The sequence below is a fragment of the Anolis sagrei genome, chromosome X, assembly GCF_037176765.1.
Source record: "Anolis sagrei isolate rAnoSag1 chromosome X, rAnoSag1.mat, whole genome shotgun sequence".
Taxonomy (NCBI): domain Eukaryota; kingdom Metazoa; phylum Chordata; class Lepidosauria; order Squamata; family Dactyloidae; genus Anolis; species Anolis sagrei.
This window is the reverse complement of record NC_090034.1, coordinates 61,269,291-61,294,249: the sequence shown is the minus strand read 5'-3', so window position 1 is coordinate 61,294,249 and position 24,959 is coordinate 61,269,291. Positions and strand designations below refer to the sequence as shown.

Below are 24,959 nucleotides of genomic sequence, written 5' to 3'. Positions count from 1 at the left end.
CCATCACCAAATTGTAGATTCAGAGAAGAAGACTACTGGACACACAGTTAACTTTTGGGACTAGACATTCCCTGATGGATTTTGTATGCTGCTGCACAGAACTTTGCAACATTGTAGGTTGTAGCTGAATTAATATCTGCAAGTAGCATAGAGGTATAAAATTGTCCTGAATGGCCTGGGTGCTTGTATAACAGAGGTAAGATAAGCCTGGCATGGATATCCCTGTAGAACGGGCACTGAAGGAGCACATGTTCTATTGTTTCTACATGACCCGAGTCACAGGGGCAGAGTCTCTCTGGGAAAGGGACCTTCCGGTAGCGGCCTTCGAGTACAGCTGATGGGAGAGCGTGGCATCGGGCCAGGGTGAAAGCCCTTCAATGAATGGGAACCTCTAAGTTTGTTAAATATGCCATAGGGGAGGCAAGATATCTGCTGTCTTCATTGATAAGGAAGGTTGGAACCGAGGCCAGATCTAGTTGGCGCTCTGTGTCTGTGATACGTTGTTTAATAAGTGCTTTGGCTTGATTGTAATCCATAGCAAATAGTAGACCTGGAGAAAATCCCAATGAGGCGATTTTGGATGCTACCGCCTACTTCCATGTGGATTGGAAGTCATCCTTCATGGTTAGTGGGGCGAGATCAAAGGGTGCACGGGATAGTCTGAGCCAGAGGTTGAGTATGGCCACCCACACCCTGGCCTCCACTCTCATAAAGTCTGTCTCTAGTCGCAGAAGCAACTAGTATTGTGGGGTAAAAGAATCACAGGGAAACTGGCTTTCAAGGTCAGTTTCCCTGTGATTCTTTTACCCCACAATACTATGTTTTCTAGCTTCAAGTTTCTAATTCAATACTTCAGTTTAGTTGCTTCGTTATATAAAATATACCCGATAATTAATTGATTGTAATTATTTAGAAATTGATCTGTTTTTATATTAATTCATTAATTTTTGGGCCGGATTTCATAAAAATCATAAAATTCTTTCAATTTCATTCAATCCACTCTTCTACTACTCCTTTTCTCTCCCAGCAATTACACTTTACCTCTCCTTGGTGCAACCCTCCTTCAATTTCACCTTTTCCTTCTTATCTTTTAGATTTGTCCCATTATCTCAGAAGGAAGAGAACTTATTCTTTCTTGAGGGAGACTTACGTGTTCTGCTTAGGATCCACTACAGTCTCTTCTTTGTTTTCTATCTTGTTTCTTTTAATTTAAAATGGGCAGGGCAGACAGTGATTGCGGATATTTTAACCCGCTTCCCGCCTTGTCTTGGAATCTCCGGACCCTCTCGACCCTCTCCCTTGGGGAAAAAGGGTTCTTGGGATCGTAGGAAAGTTCCTGCCGACTTGGCATCCCTCTCCGGCTTGATCCACAGAGAGAGGGGAGCTAAAAGCTTTACCCGATCAGCAAAAGCGGTTTGACCTACTGAGACCCCTCAGCAAATCCAGCCTGTCGCCATCATTGCCCACCAGAAGTCCATACTGTATATATACTCTTGAAACCATCACACTTATGTAACTCGAAGGATATAAATAAACCAACAGTTACTGTTTTGCTTTAAGCAGAGTCTTGCTCTCAATCTCTAAGTCTCAACTTAAATAATCAAGGCTCATGAACGGAAAAGGTGGCAAAGATATTTAAAACACCCTTGCCTGACGGATTCATTCCTTTACATTTTATGGTGGCAACAGAATTAAACATCCTTTATATTTATTGGTGGAATATCTACACAGGCTGGCGGCCTTTCCTTGAGGAGGAAGAAGTCAGGTTAACCCCTTCACAAATGGCTGCAATACTGAGAAGAGTCTTCCTCTGTGGGAGACCTGCCCCCAGCAGCAATCAAGTCAGGTCACACAGACTATGATCCATGACAGATAGAGAGTACGGTGGTAGCCTTCTTCTTTGCTTCCATTCTCCCATACTTTGTCTGCCTGTGGGGGGATGGGACCCTTGTCTGGGGGATTTGTTTTTCTGAGCAGAACTAGGAAACTCAAAGGCAGGTCTCTTCCACTAGCCGTGTGTGGGTCCTTTGATGAGAACGCAGATGTGCACTCTGACTGAAGCCCTTTCCACATTCCATGCATTGATGTGGCTTCTCCCCTGTGTGGGTCCTTTGATGGCGATACAGAGTTCCACCGTCACTGAAGCTCTTTCCACATTCTATGCATTGATGTGGCTTCTCCCCTGTGTGGGTCCTTTGATGACGAAGCAGATCTCTACTGTGACTGAAGCTCTTTCCACATTCCATGCACTGATGTGGCTTCTCCCCTGTGTGGGTCCATTGATGGGAATGCAAATGTCCACTGTGACTGAAGCTCTTTCCACATTCCATGCACTGATACGGCTTTTCCCCTGTGTGGGACCTTAGATGCGAACTAAGGTGTCCACTCTGACTGAAGGTCTTCCCACATTCCATGCATTGATGTGGCTTCTCCCCTGTGTGGGTCCTTTGATGGGAACGCAGATGTCCACTGTGGCTGAATCTCTTTCCACATTCCATGCACTGATATGGCTTCTCCCCTGTGTGGGACCTTAGATGGGAACTAAGGTGTCCACTCTGACTGAAGCTCTTACCACATTCCATGCATTGATAAGGTTTCTCCCCTGTGTGGGTCCTTTGATGGGAATGCAGGTTTACCTTCAAACTGAAGCTCTTTCCACATTCCATGCATTGATATGGTTTCTCTCCTGTGTGGGTCCTTTCATGGGAATGCAGCTGTCCACTCTCATTGAAGCTCTTTCCACACTCCATGCATTTATGTGGCTTTTCCCCTGTGTGGGTCCTTTGGTGGGAATGCAGATGTCCACTCAAACTGAAGGTCTTTCCACATTTCATGCATTGATATGGCTTTTCCCCTGTGTGGGTTCTTTGGTGGGAACACAAGTATCCACTCCAATTGAAACTCTTTCCACATTCTATGCATTGATATGGCTTTTCCCCTGTGTGGGTCCTTTGATGGGAACGCAGAACTGCAATCAGACTGAAACTCTTTCCACATTCCATACATTGATACGGCTTCTCCCCTGTGTGAGTCCTTTGATGGCGACACAGATCTCCACTCCGACTGAATCTCTTTCCACATTCCATGCATATATATGGCTTCTCTCCTGTATGAGTGTGTTGATGTTTCCCACAGTCCATACACTTATGCAGCTTCTCCCCTGTACGTGATGTGGAACAGGGATGGAGGTTTTCCATTCTTTTTAATTTATGGTTCAAATATTATGCCAAAAGTTCACAGATATGAACTCTGTGAACACCACAAGATTTCCTCTTCTCAGCCTTCACATTGCCGTAGCCTTCTGGTCTCTTTCCCCAAACCCTCTTTTAATAGCAGAAGCCTCCCTTTCCTCCAAGGATGTTGCTTGAAATATGTCTTTCTCCTACTTATTCCTCTTTCTTTCCAGTGCAGTGAGCCTTCATTTCAGTCCAAAGGCATCCCTATGGCAAAGCTCCCATAGAGTCTTCTTCACAAGGTGCGTTCAGAGGTTACCTGCCAGACGAATGAAAGGAAAAGCAGACTTATTAATCTAACCCTTCCTCTCTCAATATTCAATATGGCTGCCCTCTCCATATTTCTTCTCCCAATATGCAAGAAGACTGCCCTTTCCCAATATCCAAGATGGATGGCTTATTAATGTATCATTCTCCTAATATCCAAGATGGCCACCTTCTCCATATATCCTTTACTCTTCCAATATCCAGGATGGCTGCATACTTGATGAATCCCAATAATTCTCAATGAATTCTCCCTTCTACTAATATCTAAGTTGGCTGACTTATTAATGTATCCCCCCAATCAATATCGAAGATGGCCACCCTCTCAATATATTCCTCCTGCCAATATCCAAGATGGCCGACTTCTTAATGGATCACTCGCAATATCCATGAAATCCATTATACAGTGGATTTGAATGTCGAGATAAATTATTTTTATGCTTATGTATGTGTATAATTGATTTATGCCCTGGCATTGAATGTTTCCATTTGTATGTTGTGCTCTGCAGGTTATAGTGGCTGCCATGAACAAGAAGCCTAAACGCTGACAATGTCCTTCCCAAACACTACGGCCCACCACACAAAGAATGCTTTCATCCGGGACAATTTCATCCAAGGTTTTTATTAGGAACAAAAACATTGGTTTTGCATTACAATAAAACATTTAAAGGAACAAAGATAGAGAGCAGGATAAGGAAGAAAGAGCAAAGAAAAGCCGGAAACAGAGAGAAGAAAGGGAGGAGAAAAGAGGTAAAAATGACAAAAGAATGTTGTTACCGAGTTCCATCTACTCCTTAGTGTTTGTTTCATCATTGATTTCTTATTTTAAGACTTTGTCCTGTTTATGTTCTGTCTCTTTACTTTCCCCATTCTTTAAGTCCTATATCTTGAGAATTTGATCCAAGATTTAATGTGTTTCATCCACCACAGGCAGGCACCCCAGGGTTCCTTTCTCTCTCCATTGGTGTGGAATTTCCATGACCCACTGCCTCTCCTTTAAACCTTTCCAACCCTTTCCTGTGGCACACAGCAAACACAGAGGAATTGAGTTACGGATGGATGGGAATTTCTCAAGTGTGAAATACTCAAGGCACAATTGCAAACTGTGCCAACAAAGAGAAAAAATAGGACAAGTGCAAAGAAGCCAGAATGGATGTCCAAAGAACTTCTAACTGTGCTAAAAGAGACATGCACAAGAAGTGGAAAAAGGGAGAAATCACCAAAGAAGAATTCAAACAAATAGCCAACATCTGTAGGGAAAAGGTCCGCAAGGCTAAAGCACAAAACGAGCTCAGGCTTGCCAGGGACATTAAAAACAATAAAAAAGGGCTTCTTTTCTTATGTCAGTAGAAAAATGAAAAACAAGGAGGCGATAGGGCCTCTTCGAGGAGAAGATGGGGCAATGCTGACAGGGGATAGGGAAAAGGCAGAACTACTTAATGCCTTCTTTGCCTCGGTCTTCTCACAAAAAGAAAGTCATCTTCAACCTCAAGATGGTCAGCAAGATGGAGTGGATGAGGGATTAGAGGACATCCAACCCCAAATTGGGAAACAAGTCGTCCAGGAATACCTGGCCACTCTAAATGAGTTCAAGTCCCCAGGGACAGATCAACTACACCCAAGAGTACTGAAGGAACTAGCGGAAGTCATTTCGGAACCATTGGCAATCATCTTTGGAAGTTCTTGGAGAACGAGAGAAGTTCCAGCAGATTGGAGGAGGGCCAATGTGGTCCCAATCTTCAAGAAGGGAAAAAAGGATGACCCAAACAATTACCGTCCGGTCAGCCTCACGTCGATACCAGGCAAGATTCTGGAAAAGATTGTTAAGGAAGTGGTCTGCAAACACTTAGAAACAAATGCGGTCATCGCTAATAGTCAACATGGATTTATCAAAAACAAGAACTTCCTGACTGTGAGAGCCGTTCAGCAGTGGAAGTCTCTGCCCCGGAGTGTGGTGGAGGCTCCTTCTTTGGAAGTTTTTAAACAGAGGCTGGATGGCCATCTGTCAGGGGTGATTTGAATGCAATATTCCTGCTTCTTGGCAGGGGGTTGGACTGGATGGCCCATGAGGTCTCTTCCAACTCTTTGATTCTATGATTCTATGATCAACAGCTGAACATACTGGAGGGGTTTGGGGGACTGACTCAACAGGATGGAAGTTCTAGTTCACCCTGCATCAAGCCAGAGCATTGTGATCCCTTTTGATAATGGGCTTGGAACACATTCATTTATTTTATTTATTTATTTCCAATATTTCTATCCCGCCCTTCGAAGCCTCAATACAATACAAATATAAACACAAACAACAACAGTTTAAAACAGTAAATAAAATATTAAGTTAAAAACATGTTAAAACATTGTCATCAACCATATAGCCAACTTCAGTCCAGTTCAACATCTAAGATGCTGTCATGCTTGCTGTCCAAAGACCTGGTCCCAGAGCCATGATTTAACCTTCTTCCTAAAAGGAGGGAAGAAGCCAAATCGCTGGGGAGTGAGTTCTACAGCCGTGGGGTCACCGCTGAGAAGGCTGACGCAACCAAGAGCAGGGCCTCCCCATATGATCTTTTAAATATATATATATATATAATCTTTACTGAATGTTTTCATAATACATCTTAATTTAAAAGAAAGATTAGTTGCAAGGTTTAAAATCCAAGAAAATAGGAAGTCAAAGTAGTAGTAGAAGAAAAAAAGAGCAGAGAAAGAGAAGGAAGAGGAAAGAGAGAGAGAGAAAAAGAAAGAATAGAGAAATACAAAATAAAAATAAAAAACAAAAACTACAGTTCTCTTTTTCTTCGGTCCGACTTCCAGGAAACTTCGAGGAGGGCCTCTTCCTTTTCCTTCTTCTGTCTATTTTCCTTCCTTTTCTCTTTCATTTCCCCCCTTATTTTTGGAATTTATGGGGCGGTTCTATAATTATTCATATCCTACTTTTTATTTCTTATTTTAAATATTCATTTATCAATACCCAATCTGTCTCTTTTTCTATTATCCCTTTATGTTTTTGTAATAAATAACTTAGCCTGTCCATATTTCTTACATCCATAATTTTCCTTTTCCACTCATCAATTGTGGGTATTTCTTTTTTTTTGCTGTAATCTCACATAACAAATTTTAGCAGCGGTTGTGGAAAGGAATAAAAGTTTTTTTCTATAATACTCTCAATGTTTTGTCTGAAATTCCCAGTAGAAATATTTCGGGTTTAAGTGGTATGTTAGTCTTCGATATTTTTTGCAGACTTTCCTGTATGACTTCCCAGTAGCGTTTTGCTTTCTTGCACTGCCACCACATATGGTAGAAGGTTCCTTCCACTTCTCCACATTTCCAACATTTTGAATTTATATTCTTATAATACCTCCCTAATTTATGTGGTGTCATGTGCCATCTTTAGAACATTTTTGTCCAATTTTCTTTTAGATCAGTGGTTCTCAACCTTCCTAATGCCACGACCCCTTCATATGCTTCCTCGTGTTATGGTGACCCCCAACCATAAAATTAGTTTAATTGCTACTTCATAATTGTCATTTTGCTGCTGTTGTGAATAGTAATGTAAATATCTGATATGCAGGATGTATTTTATTCACTGGACCAAATTTGGCACAAATACCCAATACACCCAAATTTGAATACTGGTGGGATTGGAGTATTGGGGTATTGATTTTGTCCTGTGGGAGTTGTAGTTGCTGGGATGTATAGTTCACCTACAATCAAAGAGCATTCTGAACTCCACCAACGATGGAATTGAATCAAACTTGGCGCACAGAACTCCCATGGCCAACAGAAAATACTGGAAGGGTTTGGTGGGCATTTACCTTGAGTTTTGGGAGTTGTAGTTCACCTACATCAAGAGAACACTGTGGACTCAAACAATTATGGATCTGGACCAAACTTGCCACGAATTCTCAATATGCCCAAATGTGAACACTGATGGAGTTTGGGGAAAATAGACCTTGACATTTGGGAGGAGTTGTTGCTGGGATTTATAGTTCACCTACAATCAAAGGGCACCCTGAACCCCACCAACGATAGAATTGGGCCAAACTTCCCACATAGAATCTCAATAACCAACAGAAAATACTGTTTTTTGTGGTGGTCTTTGGTGACCCCTCTGACACCCCCTCGCGACCCCTCCAGGGGTCCCGACCCCCAGGTTGAGAAACACTGTTTTAGATCATAGGCACGCATATATTTCAATTTCTTATTCCATATGGTCTTCCATTCATCTAATCCTATAGATCTTCCAATATTCTTTGCCCATTTTATCATACACTCTTTAATTCCTTCTTCTTCTGTGCTCCATTCCAATTATTTTTTATATAGTATAGATATCGGGTTTTTTCTGTCCTCATTATTCTATCCCAACTACTTTCTTCTATCACAAATCCTAATTTTTTATCTTTGATAAAATGTTCCTGAATCTGTCTGTATTGAAACCAGGTCATGTTTGGATATGAAATTTTATTTCCTGTTGCGTTTTTAGAATTATTTATTCACCTTCTTTCTTTATTATTTCTTTATAATGGGGCCAGATTTTCCAACCTAATTCTCTTCTTTGGCAGGATTCGAATGGGATTTTGGCCTGCATCAATAGGAGCATAGTGTCTAGATCAGTGTTTCTCAACCTGTGGGTCGGTACCCGAGGGGATGTCAGAGGGGTTGCCAAAGGCCATGAGAAAACACAGTATTTTCTGTTGGTCATGAGGGTTCAGCCATTCTAAATTGCTCTAAAACAGATCCACCCAGAGGAAAAGTGTTCTTGCCATACCTCAAGGGAACCACTGACCGCATAGGGAAGTTGATGAGGAAACACAACATACAAAGTATCTACAGACCCACCAAGAAAATCCAACAAATGCTACGTTCAGCAAAGGACAAGAGGGATCCTCTCACCTCTGCAGGAGTCTACCGTATACCATGCAGCTGTGGACAAGTCTACAGAGGGACCACCAAACGCAGCATTGCCCAGACACGAATCAAGGAACATGAAAGGCACTGCAGACTACTTCAACCAGAGAAGTCAGCCATAGCAGAGCACCTGATGAACCAGCCTGGACACAGCATATTATCTGAGAACACAGAAATGCTGGACCACACCAACAACCACCATGTCAGACTACACAGAGAAGCCATTGAAATCCATAAGCATGTGGACAATTTCAACAGAAAGGAGGAAACCATGAAAATTAACAAAATCTGGCTACCAGTATTAAAAAAACTCTAAAATAACAACAGCAAAACAACAGAGAGGGAACAATCAGGCACTTCTAATCACCACACCAAACAACTGCCAGGCCATCAAATGCTAATCAAGGTAGTCAGTTGAAACATTCACACCTAGTGCCAACAGACAAGAGTTCTTTGTCCCACCCAGATATATAAACCCACTAGCTGTCCCCTGCCACACGCTGCTGTGGCCCAGTCTGTTGATCTGGAAAATAAAGTAATGAGAAAGTGTTGGTTTCTAATATATGTCATGTCTTTATACTTGTGGGTAAACAGTATTTCTTGCTGTTTGTTTGTCAGTGTTGATGTGGAGATTGTCTGGTTTGCCTACTCTGGAACATGCAACATATCATTGTCTTTCTGTAGGGGTCCCTTTCAAATCTATGATACTATATCAATGTGTGTGTGAATCATATCTATCTATCTATCTATCTATCTATCTATCATCTATGGCTGGATGGCTCTTTGTCAGGAGGACTTTGATTACGTTTTCTTGCCTTGGTGAAGGGGGTTGGACTGTATGGCCTTGATTATTTTCTGTTGGTCATGGGGTTCTGTGTGGGAAGTTTGCCCGAAATCTGTCATTGGTGGGGTTCAGAATGCTCTTTGATTGTAGGTGAACTATAAATCCCAGTAACTACAACTCCCAAATGTCAAGGTCTCTTTCCCCCAAACTCCATCTGTGTCCACATTTGGGCATATGGAGTATTCGTGCCAAGTTTGGTCCAGATCCATCATTGTTTGAGTCCACAGTGCCTTATGGATGTAGGTGAACTACAACTCCCAAACTCAAGGTCAATGCCCATCAAACCCTTCCAGTATTTTCTGTTAATCAGGAGAGTTCTGTGTGCCAAGTTTGGTTCAATTCCATCGTTGATGGAGTTCAGAATGCTCTTTGATTGTAGGTGAACTATAAATCCCAGCAACTACAACTCCCAAATGACAAAATCATAATTTTTTGAGTGATGGTCACTCCTTGTGTTGTGAGATGTTTTGTTGCCAAATTTGGTGTGATTTCGTTCATTGGTTCTTTTGTTTTTAAGGTACTCATTATGCACAGAGCATTTTTATATATATAGATTATCCTAGTTCCAACAGACCTCACTAACTCTGAGGATGTTTGCCATAGATGCAGGTGAAACTTCAGGAGAGAATGCCTCTAGAACATGGCCATATAGTCCGAAAAAACCTACAACAACCCAGTGATTCCGGCCATGAAAGCCTTCGACAATACATTATCAGTAGCATTACTATTAAATAGTGTCACTAGACCCCAAAACAGACAATGCCTTTTCCATATAACCCAGGCACCGCTGGGTCTCCAAGCTGGTAATAATATGATTACTTTAGGCTACTGATCCTTATCATTTTATTTTGTTACTTTATGTCATTTATTATTACATTTATGGTAGTGATAAAGCTTCATCTATGCTGATGATCGTGCCATCACTGCTCAAGCAGGGAGCTTTGAGATGGTTGAACAGAAGCTTTCTGAAGCTCTAGGTGCTCTTACTGCCTATTACAGGGAAAACCAGCTGATCCCCAACCCATCTAAAACACAGACATGTGCCTTTCATCTCAAGAACAGAGAAGCATCCCGAGCTCTGAGGATGACCTGGGAAGGAATCACACTGGAGCATTGCAGCACACCCAAATACCTGGGAGTCACTCTGGACCGTGCTCTTACCTACAAGAAGCACTGCCTGAACATCAAAAAAAAAGGTGGGTGCCAGAAACAATATCATATGAAAGCTGACTGGCACAACCTGGGGATCACAACCAGATACAGTGAAGACATCTTCACTGTATCTATACATTGGCAGTCTTTAGGAAGAACTTGAAGACCTGGCTGTTCCGATGTGCCTTTCCAGAATAGGAATCTCCAATAACAAGTCCCAGAAGCACTTTATTAGAACTAAGATTGCTGCACACCGCACACTGCACTTACCCTATAACCGTTACATATCACCTGTCACATCAGCACTTTTAATCCTGTACCCATTACTCTGGCCTGGCCCAGTTTTATAGTGTCGTGTTGTATTGTTTATTGCTTGTTGTTTAATATTGCTTTAATTGTTTTTAATTTGCTTTAAGTGTTGTATTGTTATGTTGTGTTTTGAGGCCTTGGCCTTTGTAAGGCGCATTAAGTCCTTCGGGAGATGCTAGCGGGGTACAAATAAAGTTAATAATAATAATAATAATAATAATCTGCCCTTGCGCTGTGCTACTCTGCTGCTGAGTACGCATGCCCAGTGTGGAACACATCTCACCACGCTAAAACAGTGGATGTGGCTCTTAATGAGACATGCTGCATTATCACGGGGTGTCTGCACCCTACACCACTGGAGAAATTACACTGTTTAGCCAGTATTGCGCCACCTGACATCTGCCGGGAAGTAGCAGCCAATAGTGAAAGGACCAAGGAAGAGACATCTCCAGCTCATCCCGTTTGGGTACCAGGCAGCACGTCAACGACTTAAATCTAGGCATAGTTTTCTAAGATCTACAGAGACACTCGCTGGAACACCTCAGCAAGCGAGAGTCCAAAAGTGGCAGGCTCAAACCCAGAACCTCAACCAATGGCTGATACCAAATGAGAGACACACAGAGGACTGGGCGACTTGGAAGGCGCTGAACAGACTGTGCTCTGACACCACGAGATGCAGAGCCAACCTCAAGAAATGGGGCTACAAAGTGGAATCCTCGACATGCGAGTGTGGAGAAGAGCAAACCACTGGACCACCTGCTGCAATGCAACCTGAGTCCTGCCACATGCACGATGGAGGACCTTCTTGCAGCAACACCAGAAGCACTCCAAGTGGCCAGATACTGGTCAAAGGACATTTAATCAACTACCAAACACACAATTTGTATTTTTCTGTTTTGTTTTTTTCTCTCTTTGTTCTGTTAGAAATGTAATATAATCGACTGGTTGCACTGACACGATAAATAAATAAAAGTGATAAAGTTATTTTATTGTTTGTATTATATTATATCATAAATGTAGATCTATAGCAGCCATGGGCCAACTTGGGTCTTCCCTCCAAGTGTTTTGGACTTCAACTCCCACAATTCCTAACAGGCTCAGGACCTTAAGCGAAGGGGACTGAAGCTGTTAGGAATTATGGGAGTTGAAGTCCAAAACACTTGGAGGGCCCAAGTTTGCACATGGCTGATCTATAGCCATGTAAATCTCTCCTGCCGAAGGGACTTTACCTGCTCATTCTTCCTCTCCGCCTCCCGTCCTCGCTAGACTTCCGCCCGGTCGCAAGATGGCGCCCGAAGGGGGAGGTGGGACTTCTCCCCTGATTGGCTCCCCTGGCTGCGGGACCCAATCAGAAGACTATAGGGCGAAGGGGGCGTGGCCAAACGGAGCCGTCTCTCTGAGGGGAGGAGGAGGTGCCTTGCTTCTTCTAGCCCAGTGTTTCTCAACCTTCCTAATGCTGCGACCCCTTAATGCAGTTCCTCATGTTGTGGTGACCCCCAACCACAACATTATTTTTGTTGCTACTTCTTAACTGTAATTTTGCTACTGTTATGAATCATAATGTAAATATTTGATATGCAGGATGTATTTTCATTCACTGGACCACATTTGAATACTGGTGGGGTTGGGGGGATTTATTTTGTCATTTGGGAGTAGTAGTTGCTGGGATTTATAGTTCATTTAAATTCAAAGAGCATTCTGAACTCCACCAACGATGCAATTGAGCCAGACTTGGCACACAGGACTCCCATGGACCAACAGAAAATGCTGGAAGAGTTTGGTGGGCATTGACCTTGAGTTTGGGAGTTGTAGTTCACCTACATGCAGAAAACACTGTGAAGTCAAACAATGATGTATCTGGACCAAACTTGGCACGAATACTCAATATGCCCAAATGGGAACACTTTGTGGAGTTTGGGGAAAATAGACCTTGACATTTGGGAGTTATCGTTGCTGGAATTTATAGTTCACCTGCAATCCGAGAGCATTCTGAAGCCCACCAAGGATACAATTTGGCCAAAATTCCCACATAGAACCCCCATGATCAACAGAAAATACTGTTTTTGATGGTCTTTGGTGACCCCTTTGGCACCCCCTCGTGACCCCCCCCCAGGGGTCCCGACCCCCAGGTTGAGAAACACTGTCCTAGACACTTAGGAAGTGTCCGACATGTGATCCAATTCAACAGCCAGCAGTGTCTGCTGTGGACTCCTGTTGTGTTTCAAATAATAATAATAAATATATCACTTCACTTCACTTTATTAATTGATAATTGTTAATTGATAATTGTTTATTGTTATTAATTATGCAACTCTATTGAGTTGATAACTGCTTTTATACTGTAATTATTGAATTTTGCTGTCTCTTGTTGTTGTGAACCGCTGTGAGTCGCCTTCGAGCTGAGAACAGCGGTATATAAGCAAGGTAAATAAATAAATTTCTTAATTATTCGCTCTCCACCAAGGTGCTCCGAGCGACTTACAATTTAAAATAGCATTTACACAATATAAATGCTGTAATATCTTGACTAGCCACATTTTTGGCCGGATGGGTTGGATTTGTGATGTTATGAACAATTTTAAATTCATACCCTCCATTGAGGCGGGTCTGCCTCGGTGGCCTTCCCAGGTTTCTGGTTTGACCATGGACAAGTGCCGTCAGGATATTGCCCAAAAGGGCAACATTCACCAAATGAGCATTTTGCCCGTGATATGTCCATAGAGTCTCTTTTTGGTGTTTGTGAGTCATTTAATTGATTTAATAGCTCTCCAAGGCGGCTTAGACTTTCAGTAAGGCACTCGTACTCTTAAGAACAAAAGGACCAACAAATCCCGGTTTAATTGGTTGGATTCCGTCTCAGTTTTGTTGCTGGGACATAGGGCCGAACTGAGATGTTCTGTTTTTCTTCCAGAACCTAGATGTTCTGCTTTTCCTCCAAAATGGACATCTCAGGGTTCCTTACTCTTTCCAATGCTGTGAAATTTGCATGAACCCACCCACTGCCTTTCCCTTAACTCTTTCCTACCCTTTTCTATGGCACACAGCAAAAGAGGAATTAATCAGCAACTGAACAAGAGGTTTGGGGAAATTGATCTTGAGTTATGGGAGCTGCAGTACACCTACATCCATGCACTGTGAACCCAACCAAGGATGGATCTGGACCACACTTGCCATGGATGATGGATTTGCAGTACCATCAATCACTTCCAGAGACTATTACATCCCCCACAAACAACAGACCTGGACCAAATTTACCACACGGACTCTCCATGACGCACTTTACACCTGGACCAAACTTAGCACAGACCCAACATGGCCAACTGTGAATACGGGCAGGTGATTGTCCTGTGAATCTGGGAGTTATAGTTCATCCACATCCTTATGCAATTTCTAATGCAAACATTAATACAGAATAAAAGCAAAGACAGGCGCTTTTCTTATAAATAGTGGTAAGTTATATTACCTCACATCCAAAAACAAACAATGCCTTTCTCAAATAACCCGGGCACCTCCAGGTCCCCAAGCTAGTATTTATTATAATTAATCTATTTTAACTGAATACTTTATTATAATATGCATATTATATATATTTTCACCCCAATAAATTTATATTTATATACATATATTTTAATCCCCAGGAGCCCTTTGGCCCAGATTCAGATGGCGCCGTTGCATACTCCCAAGACCTCAGCCTTCAGTACCAAAGGTAAGAATTTTGAGCAAACAGAAAGTGGATCCAGGTCACTTCCTGATTTGGGGAAAAGTCTAAAATTGGGTGAATTGCGGAACTACCTGCTAATGGGTAGCAGGTAGTTCCAAATTCGCCAATTTGGGTGGTTTTTCGCAAACAAGAAAAAGTCCTTGGTCACTTCCTACAATTGTCAGCTATCTGACCTCACCTCTGAGGATGCTTGCCATAGATGCAGGTGAAAGGTCAGGAGAGAATGCCTCTAGAACATGGCCATATAGCCCGAAAAAACCCACAAGAACTTGTTGAAGAAAAACTTCCCAAGGAATGTGGGAAGGGGGCATTTTTGGACCGCCTTTGACCATTTCCTTCCTTGGAAAAAGCCTGAAATTTGGGCAATTTTAAGGAAATTGAAGAATGACTTCCTAAAGACCCTGGGGGCATTTTTGAATTACCTGTGGCCAGTTTGGGCAATTTTGAAGAAAGACTTCCTAAGGAATGTGGGAAGGGGGATTTTTGGATGACTTTTTACCATTTGGACCATTTTTAGAAAACAGGAAATGACTCCATACCACTTCCTGTTTTGAAAAAGACTTTAAAATGAGGAATAAATGAATGACCTTGCAAGGAGAGTGGTTCTTGGCCAATGTGGGCCATTTTAGCAAACAGGAAGTGGTTGGGGATCACTTCCTATCTTGGGAAAAGGCTACAAATTGGGTGAGTGTACGAAAATTAAAGAATGACTTCCTAAGGAGCATTGCAGGGGGCATTCTTAGATGTGAACCCAACCAATGATGGATCTAGACCACACTTGCCATGGATAGAATCATAGAATCATAGAATCAAAGAGTTGGAAGAGACCTCATGGGCCATCCAGTCCAACCCCCTGCCAAGAAGCAGGAATATTGCATTCAAATCACCCCTGACAGATGGCCATCCAGCCTCTGCTTAAAAGCTTCCAAAGAAGGAGCCTCCACCACACTCCGGGGCAGAGAGTTCCACTGCTGAACGGCTCTCACAGTCAGGAAGTTCTTCCTCATGTTCAGATGGAATCTCCTCTCTTGTAGTTTGAAGCCACTGTTCTGCGTCCTAGTCTCCAAGGAAGCAGAAAACAAGCTTGCTTCCTCCTCCCTGTGGGATGATGGGATTTGCAGTTCCAGAGACCCCTGTGACCCCCAAACAATGATGGACCTGGACCAAACTTGCCACACAGACCCCTATGACCCACTTTACGTCCTGGTGCATTTTGGGGGAGGACGGACCACGGAGATGCAGTACCTTCACCTGATTCGCCTCCCACAGTCCACTGCGACCCCCACGGACCAGGACCAAACTTGCCACACAGACCCATGACCCATTTCACAACCTGGTGCGGTTTGGGGGAGGGTGGACCACAGACAATGAGATATTCAGTACCTTCACCCAATTCACCTCCCACTGACCACTGCAACCCCCACGAATGACGGACCTGGACCAGACCTAGCACACAGACCACCCATGACCAAAAGAACATACAATGGCAGCATACAAAGCAAGGTTAAAAGTCCAGTTAATGCAGACAAGCCAAGTACTATGGAGATAGATAAGGAACAAGAATAAGCAACCGCCAAGGTTACAGTCCAACTGTCAGGTGCCAGGAGTTCATTCATCAGAGGTCATAATATAACAACTAAGAATGCAAGAATACAAACCAAAGTCAGAGTTCAAAAGTCAAGCCAGATAGGCAGATATCCAAACCGAAGTCCATAAATCAAGCCAAGAAGTCAGTCCAGAACTTAAGAGTCAATGATTCAGGATACAACAGAGTCCAAATCAGGGTTACAGGAGCACGGCCAGAGTCCAGAAATGAAACCGAGGCAGTGGATTCAAGATCCAGGACAACAGTCCAGAAGTATGCTGATATCTACTCCCAAAGAACTAGTCTTTTCCAGAAGCCTTTTATCATAAGAACTCAGGTCCTCATTTCAGGAAGTTTTCACAGATCATCCCAGAAGTCTATGATACTTTCCCTGAGGAGGAAGAAGTCAGGTTAACCCCTTCACAAATGGCTGCAATACTGAGAAGAGTCTTCCTCTGTGGGAGACCTGCCCCCAGCAGCAATCGAGTCAGGCCACACAGAATATGGTCCATGACAGATAGAGACTAAGGTGGCAGACTTCCTCTTTGCTTCTATTCTTCCATTTTTTGCCTGCCTGTAGGGGGATGGGACCCTTGTCTGGGGGATTTTTTTTTTAGCAGGACTAGGAAACTCAAAGGCAGGTCTCTTCCTCTAGCCGTTTGTGGGTCCTTTGATGAGAACGCAGATGTGAACACTGACTGAAGCTCCTTCCACATTCCATGCATTGATGTGGCTTCTCCCCTGTGTGGGTCCTTTGATGGCGATACAGAGTTCCACCGTCACTGAAGCTCTTTCCACATTCTATGCATTGATGTGGCTTCTCCCCTGTGTGGGTCCTTTGATGACGAAGCAGATCTCGACTGTGACTGAAGCTCTTTCCACATTCCATGCACAGATGTGGCTTCTCCCCTGTGTGGGTCCATTGATGGGAATGCAAATGTCCACTGTGACTGAAGCTCTTTCCACATTCTATGCACTGATACGGCTTTTCCCCTGTGTGGGACCTTAGATGCGAACTAAGGTGTCCACTCTGACTAAAGCTCTTTCCACATTCCCTGCACTGATACGGCTTTTCCCCTGTGTGGGACCTTAGATGCGAACTAAGGTGTCCACTCTGACTGAAGGTCTTCCCACATTCCATGCATTGATGTGGCTTCTCCCCTGTGTGGGTCCTTTGATGGGAACGCAGATGTCCACTGAGACTGAATCTCTTTCCACATTCCATGCATTGATATGGCTTCTCTCCTGTGTGGGACCTTAGATGACAATGCAGGTGTCCACTCTGACTGAAGCTCTTACCACATTCCATGCACTGATATGGCTTCTCCCCTGTGTGGGTCCTTTGATGGGAACGCAGGTTTACCTTCAAACTGAAGCTCTTTCCACATTCCATGCATTGATGAGGCTTCTCTCCTGTGTCACACCTTTGGTGGGAATGCAGGTGTCCACTCAAATTGAAGCTCTTTCCATATTTCATGCATTCATACGGGTCTTCCCCTGTGTGGGTCCTTTGGTGGGAACACAAGTATCCACTCCAATTGAAGCTCTTTCCACATTCTATGTATTGATGTGGCTTTTCCCCTGTGTGGGTCCTTTGATGGGAACACAAAACTGCACTCAAACCGAAGCTCTTTCCACATTCCACACATTGATAAGGCTTCTCCCCTGTGTGGGGCCTTTGATGACAATACAGATCTCCACTCTGACTGAAGCTCTTTCCACATTCCATACATATATATGGCTTCTCTCCTGTATGCGTGTGTTGATGTTTCCCACAGTCCATACGCTTATGCAGCTTCTCTCCTGTATGTGATGTGGAACAGGGATGGAGATTTTCCATTCTTTTTAATTTATGGTTCAAATATTATGCCAAAAGTTCACAGATATGAACTCCTGAACACCACAGGATTTCCTTTTCTCAGCCTTTACATTGCTGTAGCCTTCTGGTCTCTTTCCACAAACCCTCTTTTAATAGCAGAAGCCTCCCTTTCCTCCAAGGATGTTGTTTGAAATATGTCTTTCTCCTACTTATTCCTCATTCTTTCCAGTGCAGTGAGCCTTCATTTCAGTCCCACGTCATCTGTATGGCAAAGCTCTCATAGGGTCTTCTTCACAAAGTGCATTCAGAGGTTACCTGCCAGACGAATGAGAGGAAAACCGGACTTATTAATCTATCCCTTCCTCTCTCAATATTCAATATGGCTGCCTTCTCCATATTTCTTCTCCCAATAAGCAAGATGACTGCCCTTTCCCAATATCCAAGATGGATGGCTTATTAATGTATTATTCTCCTAATATCCAAGATGGCCACCTCCATATATCCTTTACTCTTCCAATATCCAGAATGGCAGCCTACTTAATGAATCCCAATAATCAAGATGACAGACTTCTCAATGAATTCTTTCTTCTACTAATATCCAAGTTGGCCGACTTATTAATGTATCCCCCCTCTCAATATTGAAGATGGCCATCCTTTCCCAATATCGAAGATGGCCGCCCTCTAATATATCCCTCCTGCCAATATCCAAGATGGCCAACTTCTTAATGCATCACTCGCAATATCCATGAAATCCATTATATAGTGGATTTTAATGTCGAGATAAATTATTTTAATGCTTATGTGTGTGTATAATTTATTTATGTCTTGGCATCGAATGTTGCATGTTGTGCTCTGCTGGTTATAGTAACCGCCATGAACAAGTAGCCTAAACGCTGACAATGTCCAACCCAAACACTACGGCCCACCACCCAAATAATTGTTGATTGTAAAATGTAATTGTAAAATGTGTAATGTAGATTTAAAAGTGTGTTTGTATGTTTAAAATGCAATGCTATGTGCCGAGAGAATTCCTGTGTGGAAAGAGTTAACTGAACCATGAAGAGAATCAGCATTCCTAGAGAGGTCATAAATCTTAGTACAGAGAGCAATGGATGCAGCGTAGTGCGTTGTCACTCTGGAATACAGGAGGTGTGGACTAATGCTGATAACAACGTGTTCTGTGTTTGCGATGTAGCTGCCGAATGGATAGGAAGCAGTTTTACAATGTGCTTAGCTTCTAATATAAATAGTTGTATAATAAAGTAGCTGATAGCCTAAAGGAGACTGTGATTGATGTGTTTCCTTGCCTTGCTGTGCGGAGATCCCATTGACAATAATGCTTCCATTCCGGGACAATTTCATCCAAGATTTTTATTTGGAGCAATAAGATTGATTTTGCATTACAATAAAACATTTAAAGGAAAAAAGACAGAGAGAAGGATAAGGAAGAAAGAGCAAAGAAAAGCCAGAACCAGAGAGGAGAAAGGAAAGAGAAAAAGAAAAAAAAAGTGACAAAAGAATTTTGCTACTGACTTCCATTTACTCCTTAGTGGTTGTTTCATCATTGGATTTCTTATTTTAAGACTTTGTCCTTTTTTTGTTCTGTCTCTTTACTTTCCCCATTCTTTAAGTCTTATATCTTGAGCATTTGATCCAAGATTTGACGTGTTTCATCCACCACAAACAGGCACCCCAGGGTTCCTTTATCTCTCAATTGGTGTGGAATTTCCATTACCCCCACCCACCCATTGCCTCTCCCTTAGACCTTTCCTACCTTTTCCTATGGCACGCAACAAACACAGAGGAACTGATCACCAGTTGAACAGACTGGAGGGGTTTGGGGGACTGACTCAACAGGATGGAAGTTGTATTTCACCCTGCATCAAGGCAGAGCATTGTGACCCCTTTTGATAATGGACCTGGACCACATTTGGCATGCAGAACCCTCATGACCAGGTTTGGGGGGAATTGACTTTCATTATAGGAGTTGAAGTTCACCTACATTCAGAGAGCACTGTCAACCCAACCAATGATGGGCCTGGGCCAACTAACCACAGATGATGGGACTTGCAGTACCTTCACTCACTTCCAGAGACCACAGTGACCTCCACACATGACGGACCCGGACCAAACTTGGCAAACATACCCCACATCACCTGATGAAGATTAGAAGATGGACCATGGATGATGGGATTTGCAGTTGCTTCACCAGATTTGGCTCCCACAGACTACTGCGACTCCCATGAATGATGGACCTGGACCAAACTTGGCACAGACACCCCGTGACCCACTTTACATCCTGGTGTGGTTTGGGGGAGGATGGACCACAAATGTTGAGATTTGCAGTACCTTCATCCACATCCAAAGACTCGTGAGACCCCCACGAATAATGGACTAGGACCAAACTCGCCACATAGACTCTCCATGATACACTTCATGTCCTGGCAAGGGTTGGGGGAGGATGGACCAGAGACGATGGGATTTGCAATATCTTCACTCACTTCCAGAAACCATTGCAACCTCCACAAATGATGCACCTGGACCACATTTGGTACACAGACTCCCTATGATGCACTTTATGTCCTGGTGAGGGTTGTGTGAGGGTGGACTACAGACGATGGGATTTGCAGTTCCTTTACCCACTTCCACAAACCGCTACAACCACCATGAAGAATGGGTTCCATCTTCTCTCCTGCGACATCAGAGCCCTTCCCCCAGCAACAACGGCCACTCTGGGGCCAGAGTAAAGAAGATAGCCAAGAAGACAGTTCCATCTTGTCTCCTGCGACATCAGAGCCCTTCCCCAGCAGAAACGGCCACTCTGGGGCCGGAGTAAAGAAGGGAGCTGAGGACACAGTTCTATCTTGTCTCTTGTGACATCAGAGCCCTTCCCCAGCACCAACGGCCACTCTGGGGCCAGAGTAAAGACAGTTCCATCTTGTCTCCTGTGATATCTGAGCCCTTCCCCAACACCAATGGCCACTCTGGGTCCAGAGTAAAGAAGGGAGCCGAAAAGAAAGTTCCATCTTGTCTCCTGTGACATCAGAGCCCTTCCCCAGCACCAACGGCTACTCTGGGGCCAGAGTAAAGAAAGGTGCTAAGAAGACAGTTCCATCTTGTCTCCTGTGACATCAGAGCCTTTCCCCAGTACCAACAGACACTCTGGGGCCAGAGTTAAGCAGGGTGCTGAGAAGACAGTTCCATCTTGTCTCCTGCGACATCAGAGCCCTTAACCAGCAGCAACGGTCACTCTGGGGCTAGAGTAAAGAAGGGAGCTGAAAAGACAGTTCCATCTTGTCTCCTGCGACATCAGAGCCCTTCCCCAGCACCAACGGCCACTCTGGGGCCAGAGTAAAGACGAGTGCTAAGAAGACAGTTCCATCTTGTCTCCTGTGATGTCTGAACCCTTCCCCAACACCAATGGCCACTCTGGGTCCAGAGTAAAGAAGGGAGCCGAAAAGAAAGTTCCATCTTGTCTCCTGCGACATCAGAGCCCTTCCCCAGCACCAACGGCCACTCTGGGGCCAGAGTAAAGACGAGTGCTAAGAAGACAGTTCCATCTTGTCTCCTGTGATGTCTGAACCCTTCCCCAACACCAATGGCCACTCTGGGTCCAGAGTAAAGAAGGGAGCCGAAAAGAAAGTTCCATCTTGTCTCCTGTGACATCAGAGCCCTTCCCCAGCACCAACGGCCACTCTGGGGCCAGAGTAAAGAAGGGAGCCGAAAAGAAAGTTCCATCTTGTCTCCTGTGACATCAGAGCCCTTCCCCAGCACCAACGGCTACTCTGGGGCCAGAGTAAAGAAGGGTGCTAAGAAGCCCGTTCCATCTTGTCTCCTGTGACATCAGAGCCTTTCCCAAGTACCAAGAGACACTCTGGGGCCAGAGTTAAGCAGGGTGCTGAGAAGACAGTTCCATCTTGTCTCCTGCGACATCAGAGCCCTTAACCAGCAGCAACGGCCACTCTGGGGCTAGAGTAAAGAAGGGAGCTGAAAAGACAGTTCCATCTTGTCTCCTGCGACATCAGAGCCCTTCCCCCAGCACCAACGGCCACTCTAGGGCCAGAGTAAAGAAAGGTGCTAAGAAGACAGTTCCATCTTGTCTCCTGTGGCATCAGAGCTACTCCCTCAGCAACAATATAATATTATATAATACTTATATTATGAACGATGTATTAGTACTATGCTCACAAATATAGTATGTTTTATGTACATATGACTGGTAAGCTGCTCTGAGTTCCCTTCGGGGTGAGAAGGGTGGCATATAAATTTCGTAAATAAACAAATAAGCATAACCCGGGCACCGATCAGTCCCCAAGCTTGTAATAATATAATTCCTATAGGTTACTGATCCTTATCATTTTGTTACTTTACGTCGTTTACTATTACATTTATGGTAATTATAGTTATTTTATTGTTTGTATTATATTATATCATAAATGTAGATCTAGCGCAGCCATGGGCCAACTTGGGTCTTCCCTCCAAGTGTTTTGGACTTTAACACCCATAATTTAGTAGTGATCTAGGATTGTCTGCACGCTCTACCTCTCTCCAAAATTTCTATCCTGTTTATATGTCACTTGGTCACGCCCAGCATTATTTTTTAAATTTTTAATTAGTACATTTGGCCCTGCCATAAGTTTTTAAAAGTCGCTGTGTTATTGTTAATGTTTATTGCTATTTTCTGTTTATGAGTTTTATTTAAAGTTTGTATTACTTTTGCTATTGCTTTTATTGTTGTATTCTGGGCTCGGCCTCATGTAAGCCGCATCGAGTCCCTTGGGGAGATGGTAGCAGGGTACAAATAAAGTATTATTATTATTATTATTATTATCCCAGGTATTTGGGTGTGTTGCAATGCTCCAGTGGGAACTGCACTGCATCCTCTCAGATCCCCAAAATCTGGAGGAAAGCAAGAGTCATCGCAATCTTGAAGCCAGGCAAAGACTGTAATGACCCAAAAAGCTACAGACCAATCTCCCTGTTGTGCCACCTCTATAAAGTTCTGGAGAGACTTATTTTGCATAGAATTACGGAAAAAATAGACCCCTGTCTGATCCCACAGCAAGCTGGCTTCAGGAAAGGCAAAAGCTGCACATCGCAAGTGCTGAACCTGACTCAGCACAGAGAAGATGGCTTTGAAAGGCAGCAGATCACAGGAGCTGTCTTCATAGACTTGTCAGCAGCCTATGATACTGTGAACCACTGCCTCCTCCTGAGAAAAATGTATAGTATCACAAAGGACTACCACCTCACCCGCCTCATAGGAAACCTGCTACGAAACAGGAGCTTTTTTGTTGAGTCCCAGGGCCAGAGAAGCAGATGGCGGAAACAGAAGAACGGCCTGCCTCAGGAGAGCGTGCTCGCTCCATCCATGTTCAACATCTACACAAATGACCAGCCACTGCCAGAAGGGACAGAGAGCTTCATCTATGCTGATGATCGTGCCATTACCACTCAAGCAGGGAGCTTTGAGAAGTTTGAACAGAAGCTCTCCGAAGCTCTAGGTCAGTGGTTCTCAACCTTCCTAATGCCGCGACCCCTTAATACAGTTCCTCATGTTGTGGTGACCCCCAACCATAACCCTAACATTATGAATCGCCATGTAAATATCTAATATGCAGGATGTATTTTCATTCGCTGGAGCAAATTTGGCACAAATACCCGGTATGCCCAAATTTGAATACTGGTGGGGTTGGAGGGGGGATTGATTTTGTCATTTGAGTTGTAGTTGCTGGGATTTATAGTTAACATGTAAACAAAGAGCATTCTGAACCCCACCAACAATGGAATTGAACCAAAGTTGGCACAGAGAACTCCCATGATCAACAGAAAATACTGGAAGGGTTTGGTGGGCATTGACCTTGAGTTTGGGAGTTGTAGTTCGCCTACATCCAGAGAGCACTGTGGGCTCAAACAATGATGGAGCTGGACCAAACTTGGCACGGATACTCAATATGCCCAAATGTGAACACTGATGGGGTTTGGGGAAAATAGACTTTGACATTTGGGAGTTGTAGATACTGGGATTTATAGTTCACCTACAATCAAGGAGCATTCTGAACCCCACCAATGATAGAATTGGGCCAAACTTCCCACACTGAACCCCCATGATCAACAGAAAATACTGTGTTTTCTGATGGTCTTTGGCGACCCCTCTGACACCCCTTCGCGACCCCCTCAGGGTCCCGACCCCCAGGTTGAGAAACACTGCTCTAGGTGCTCTTACTGCCTATTACAGGGAAAACCATCTGATCCCTAATCCATCTAAAACACAGACATGCGCCTTTCAACAGACAAGCATCCCGAGCTCTGAAGATCACCTGGGAAGGAATCCCACTGGTCCGGGCGGAAGTACAGTGAGTGTTGAAGGCCTCCGGGCACTTCTGTCCTCTCTCTCTTTGGCCTGGGTGCGGGAGCCAATCAGGAGCTTCCGTTGGGAAGGGGGCGTGGCCAAAGCAGAGCCGTCTATCGGAGAGAAGGAGGTGCCTTGGTTCTTCTAGGCATTCATGCATGATTGTTGCCGAGGGGAGGGAGGGAGCGCAGTGGGCGGGGCCAGCCGCGCAGGCTCAGGAAGCAAGCGCCCTCCTCCCGCCCTGTCTCCCTTCATTGCGCATGCGTCCAGTCTTCCCAAAGGAACTGCTGCAGCCTGGATGTCATCCTCATTAGGAGTATTCCTATCATCATCATCATCATCATCATCACCATCATCATCATCATCATCATCATCATCATTATTATTATTATTTATAGAATGGCTCTAATGATCCTGTGTTATCATATAATAATATTGTAATAATAGTAAAAATATGCTCTATGATAATATATCTATACTAGCCGTCCCCTGCCACGCGTTCCTGTGGCCCAGCCTGGTGATCTGGAAAATAAAGGGAATGAGAAAGTGTTGGTTTCTAATATATGTAATTCCTTTCTGCTTGTGGGTAAACAGTATTTCTTGATGTTTCTTTGACAGTGTTGATGTGGAGAGTGTCTGGTTTGCCTACATAGCATAGTCCTTCTTTAAGGGTCTCTTTCAAATCTGTGATACTATATCTATCTATATCTATCTATCTATCTATCTATCTATATCGATGGCTGGGTGGCTCTTTGTCAGGAGGGCTCTGATT

General features: G+C 43.8%; 1 protein-coding gene across 2 annotated transcripts; it reads right to left on the bottom strand.

Moving 5' to 3' along the window:
- Positions 1-776: 776 nt before the first annotated feature.
- On the bottom strand, positions 777-24,245 carry LOC132780906 (zinc finger protein 135-like). Of its 2 annotated transcripts, none has more exons than XM_067473600.1 (2): positions 24,156-24,245; positions 777-3,492 (listed from the first exon to the last, which is right to left on the bottom strand). In XM_067473600.1, exon 2 carries the CDS (start codon positions 3,195-3,197, stop codon positions 1,989-1,991), a length of 1,209 nt encoding a protein of 402 aa, XP_067329701.1. In that variant the 5' UTR covers positions 3,198-3,492; positions 24,156-24,245; the 3' UTR covers positions 777-1,988. The 2 variants fall into 2 exon arrangements, with proteins under 2 accessions (XP_067329701.1, XP_060640756.2); XM_060784773.2 differs by lacking the exon at positions 24,156-24,245 and adding an exon at positions 11,940-11,995.
- Positions 24,246-24,959: the final 714 nt, after the last annotated feature.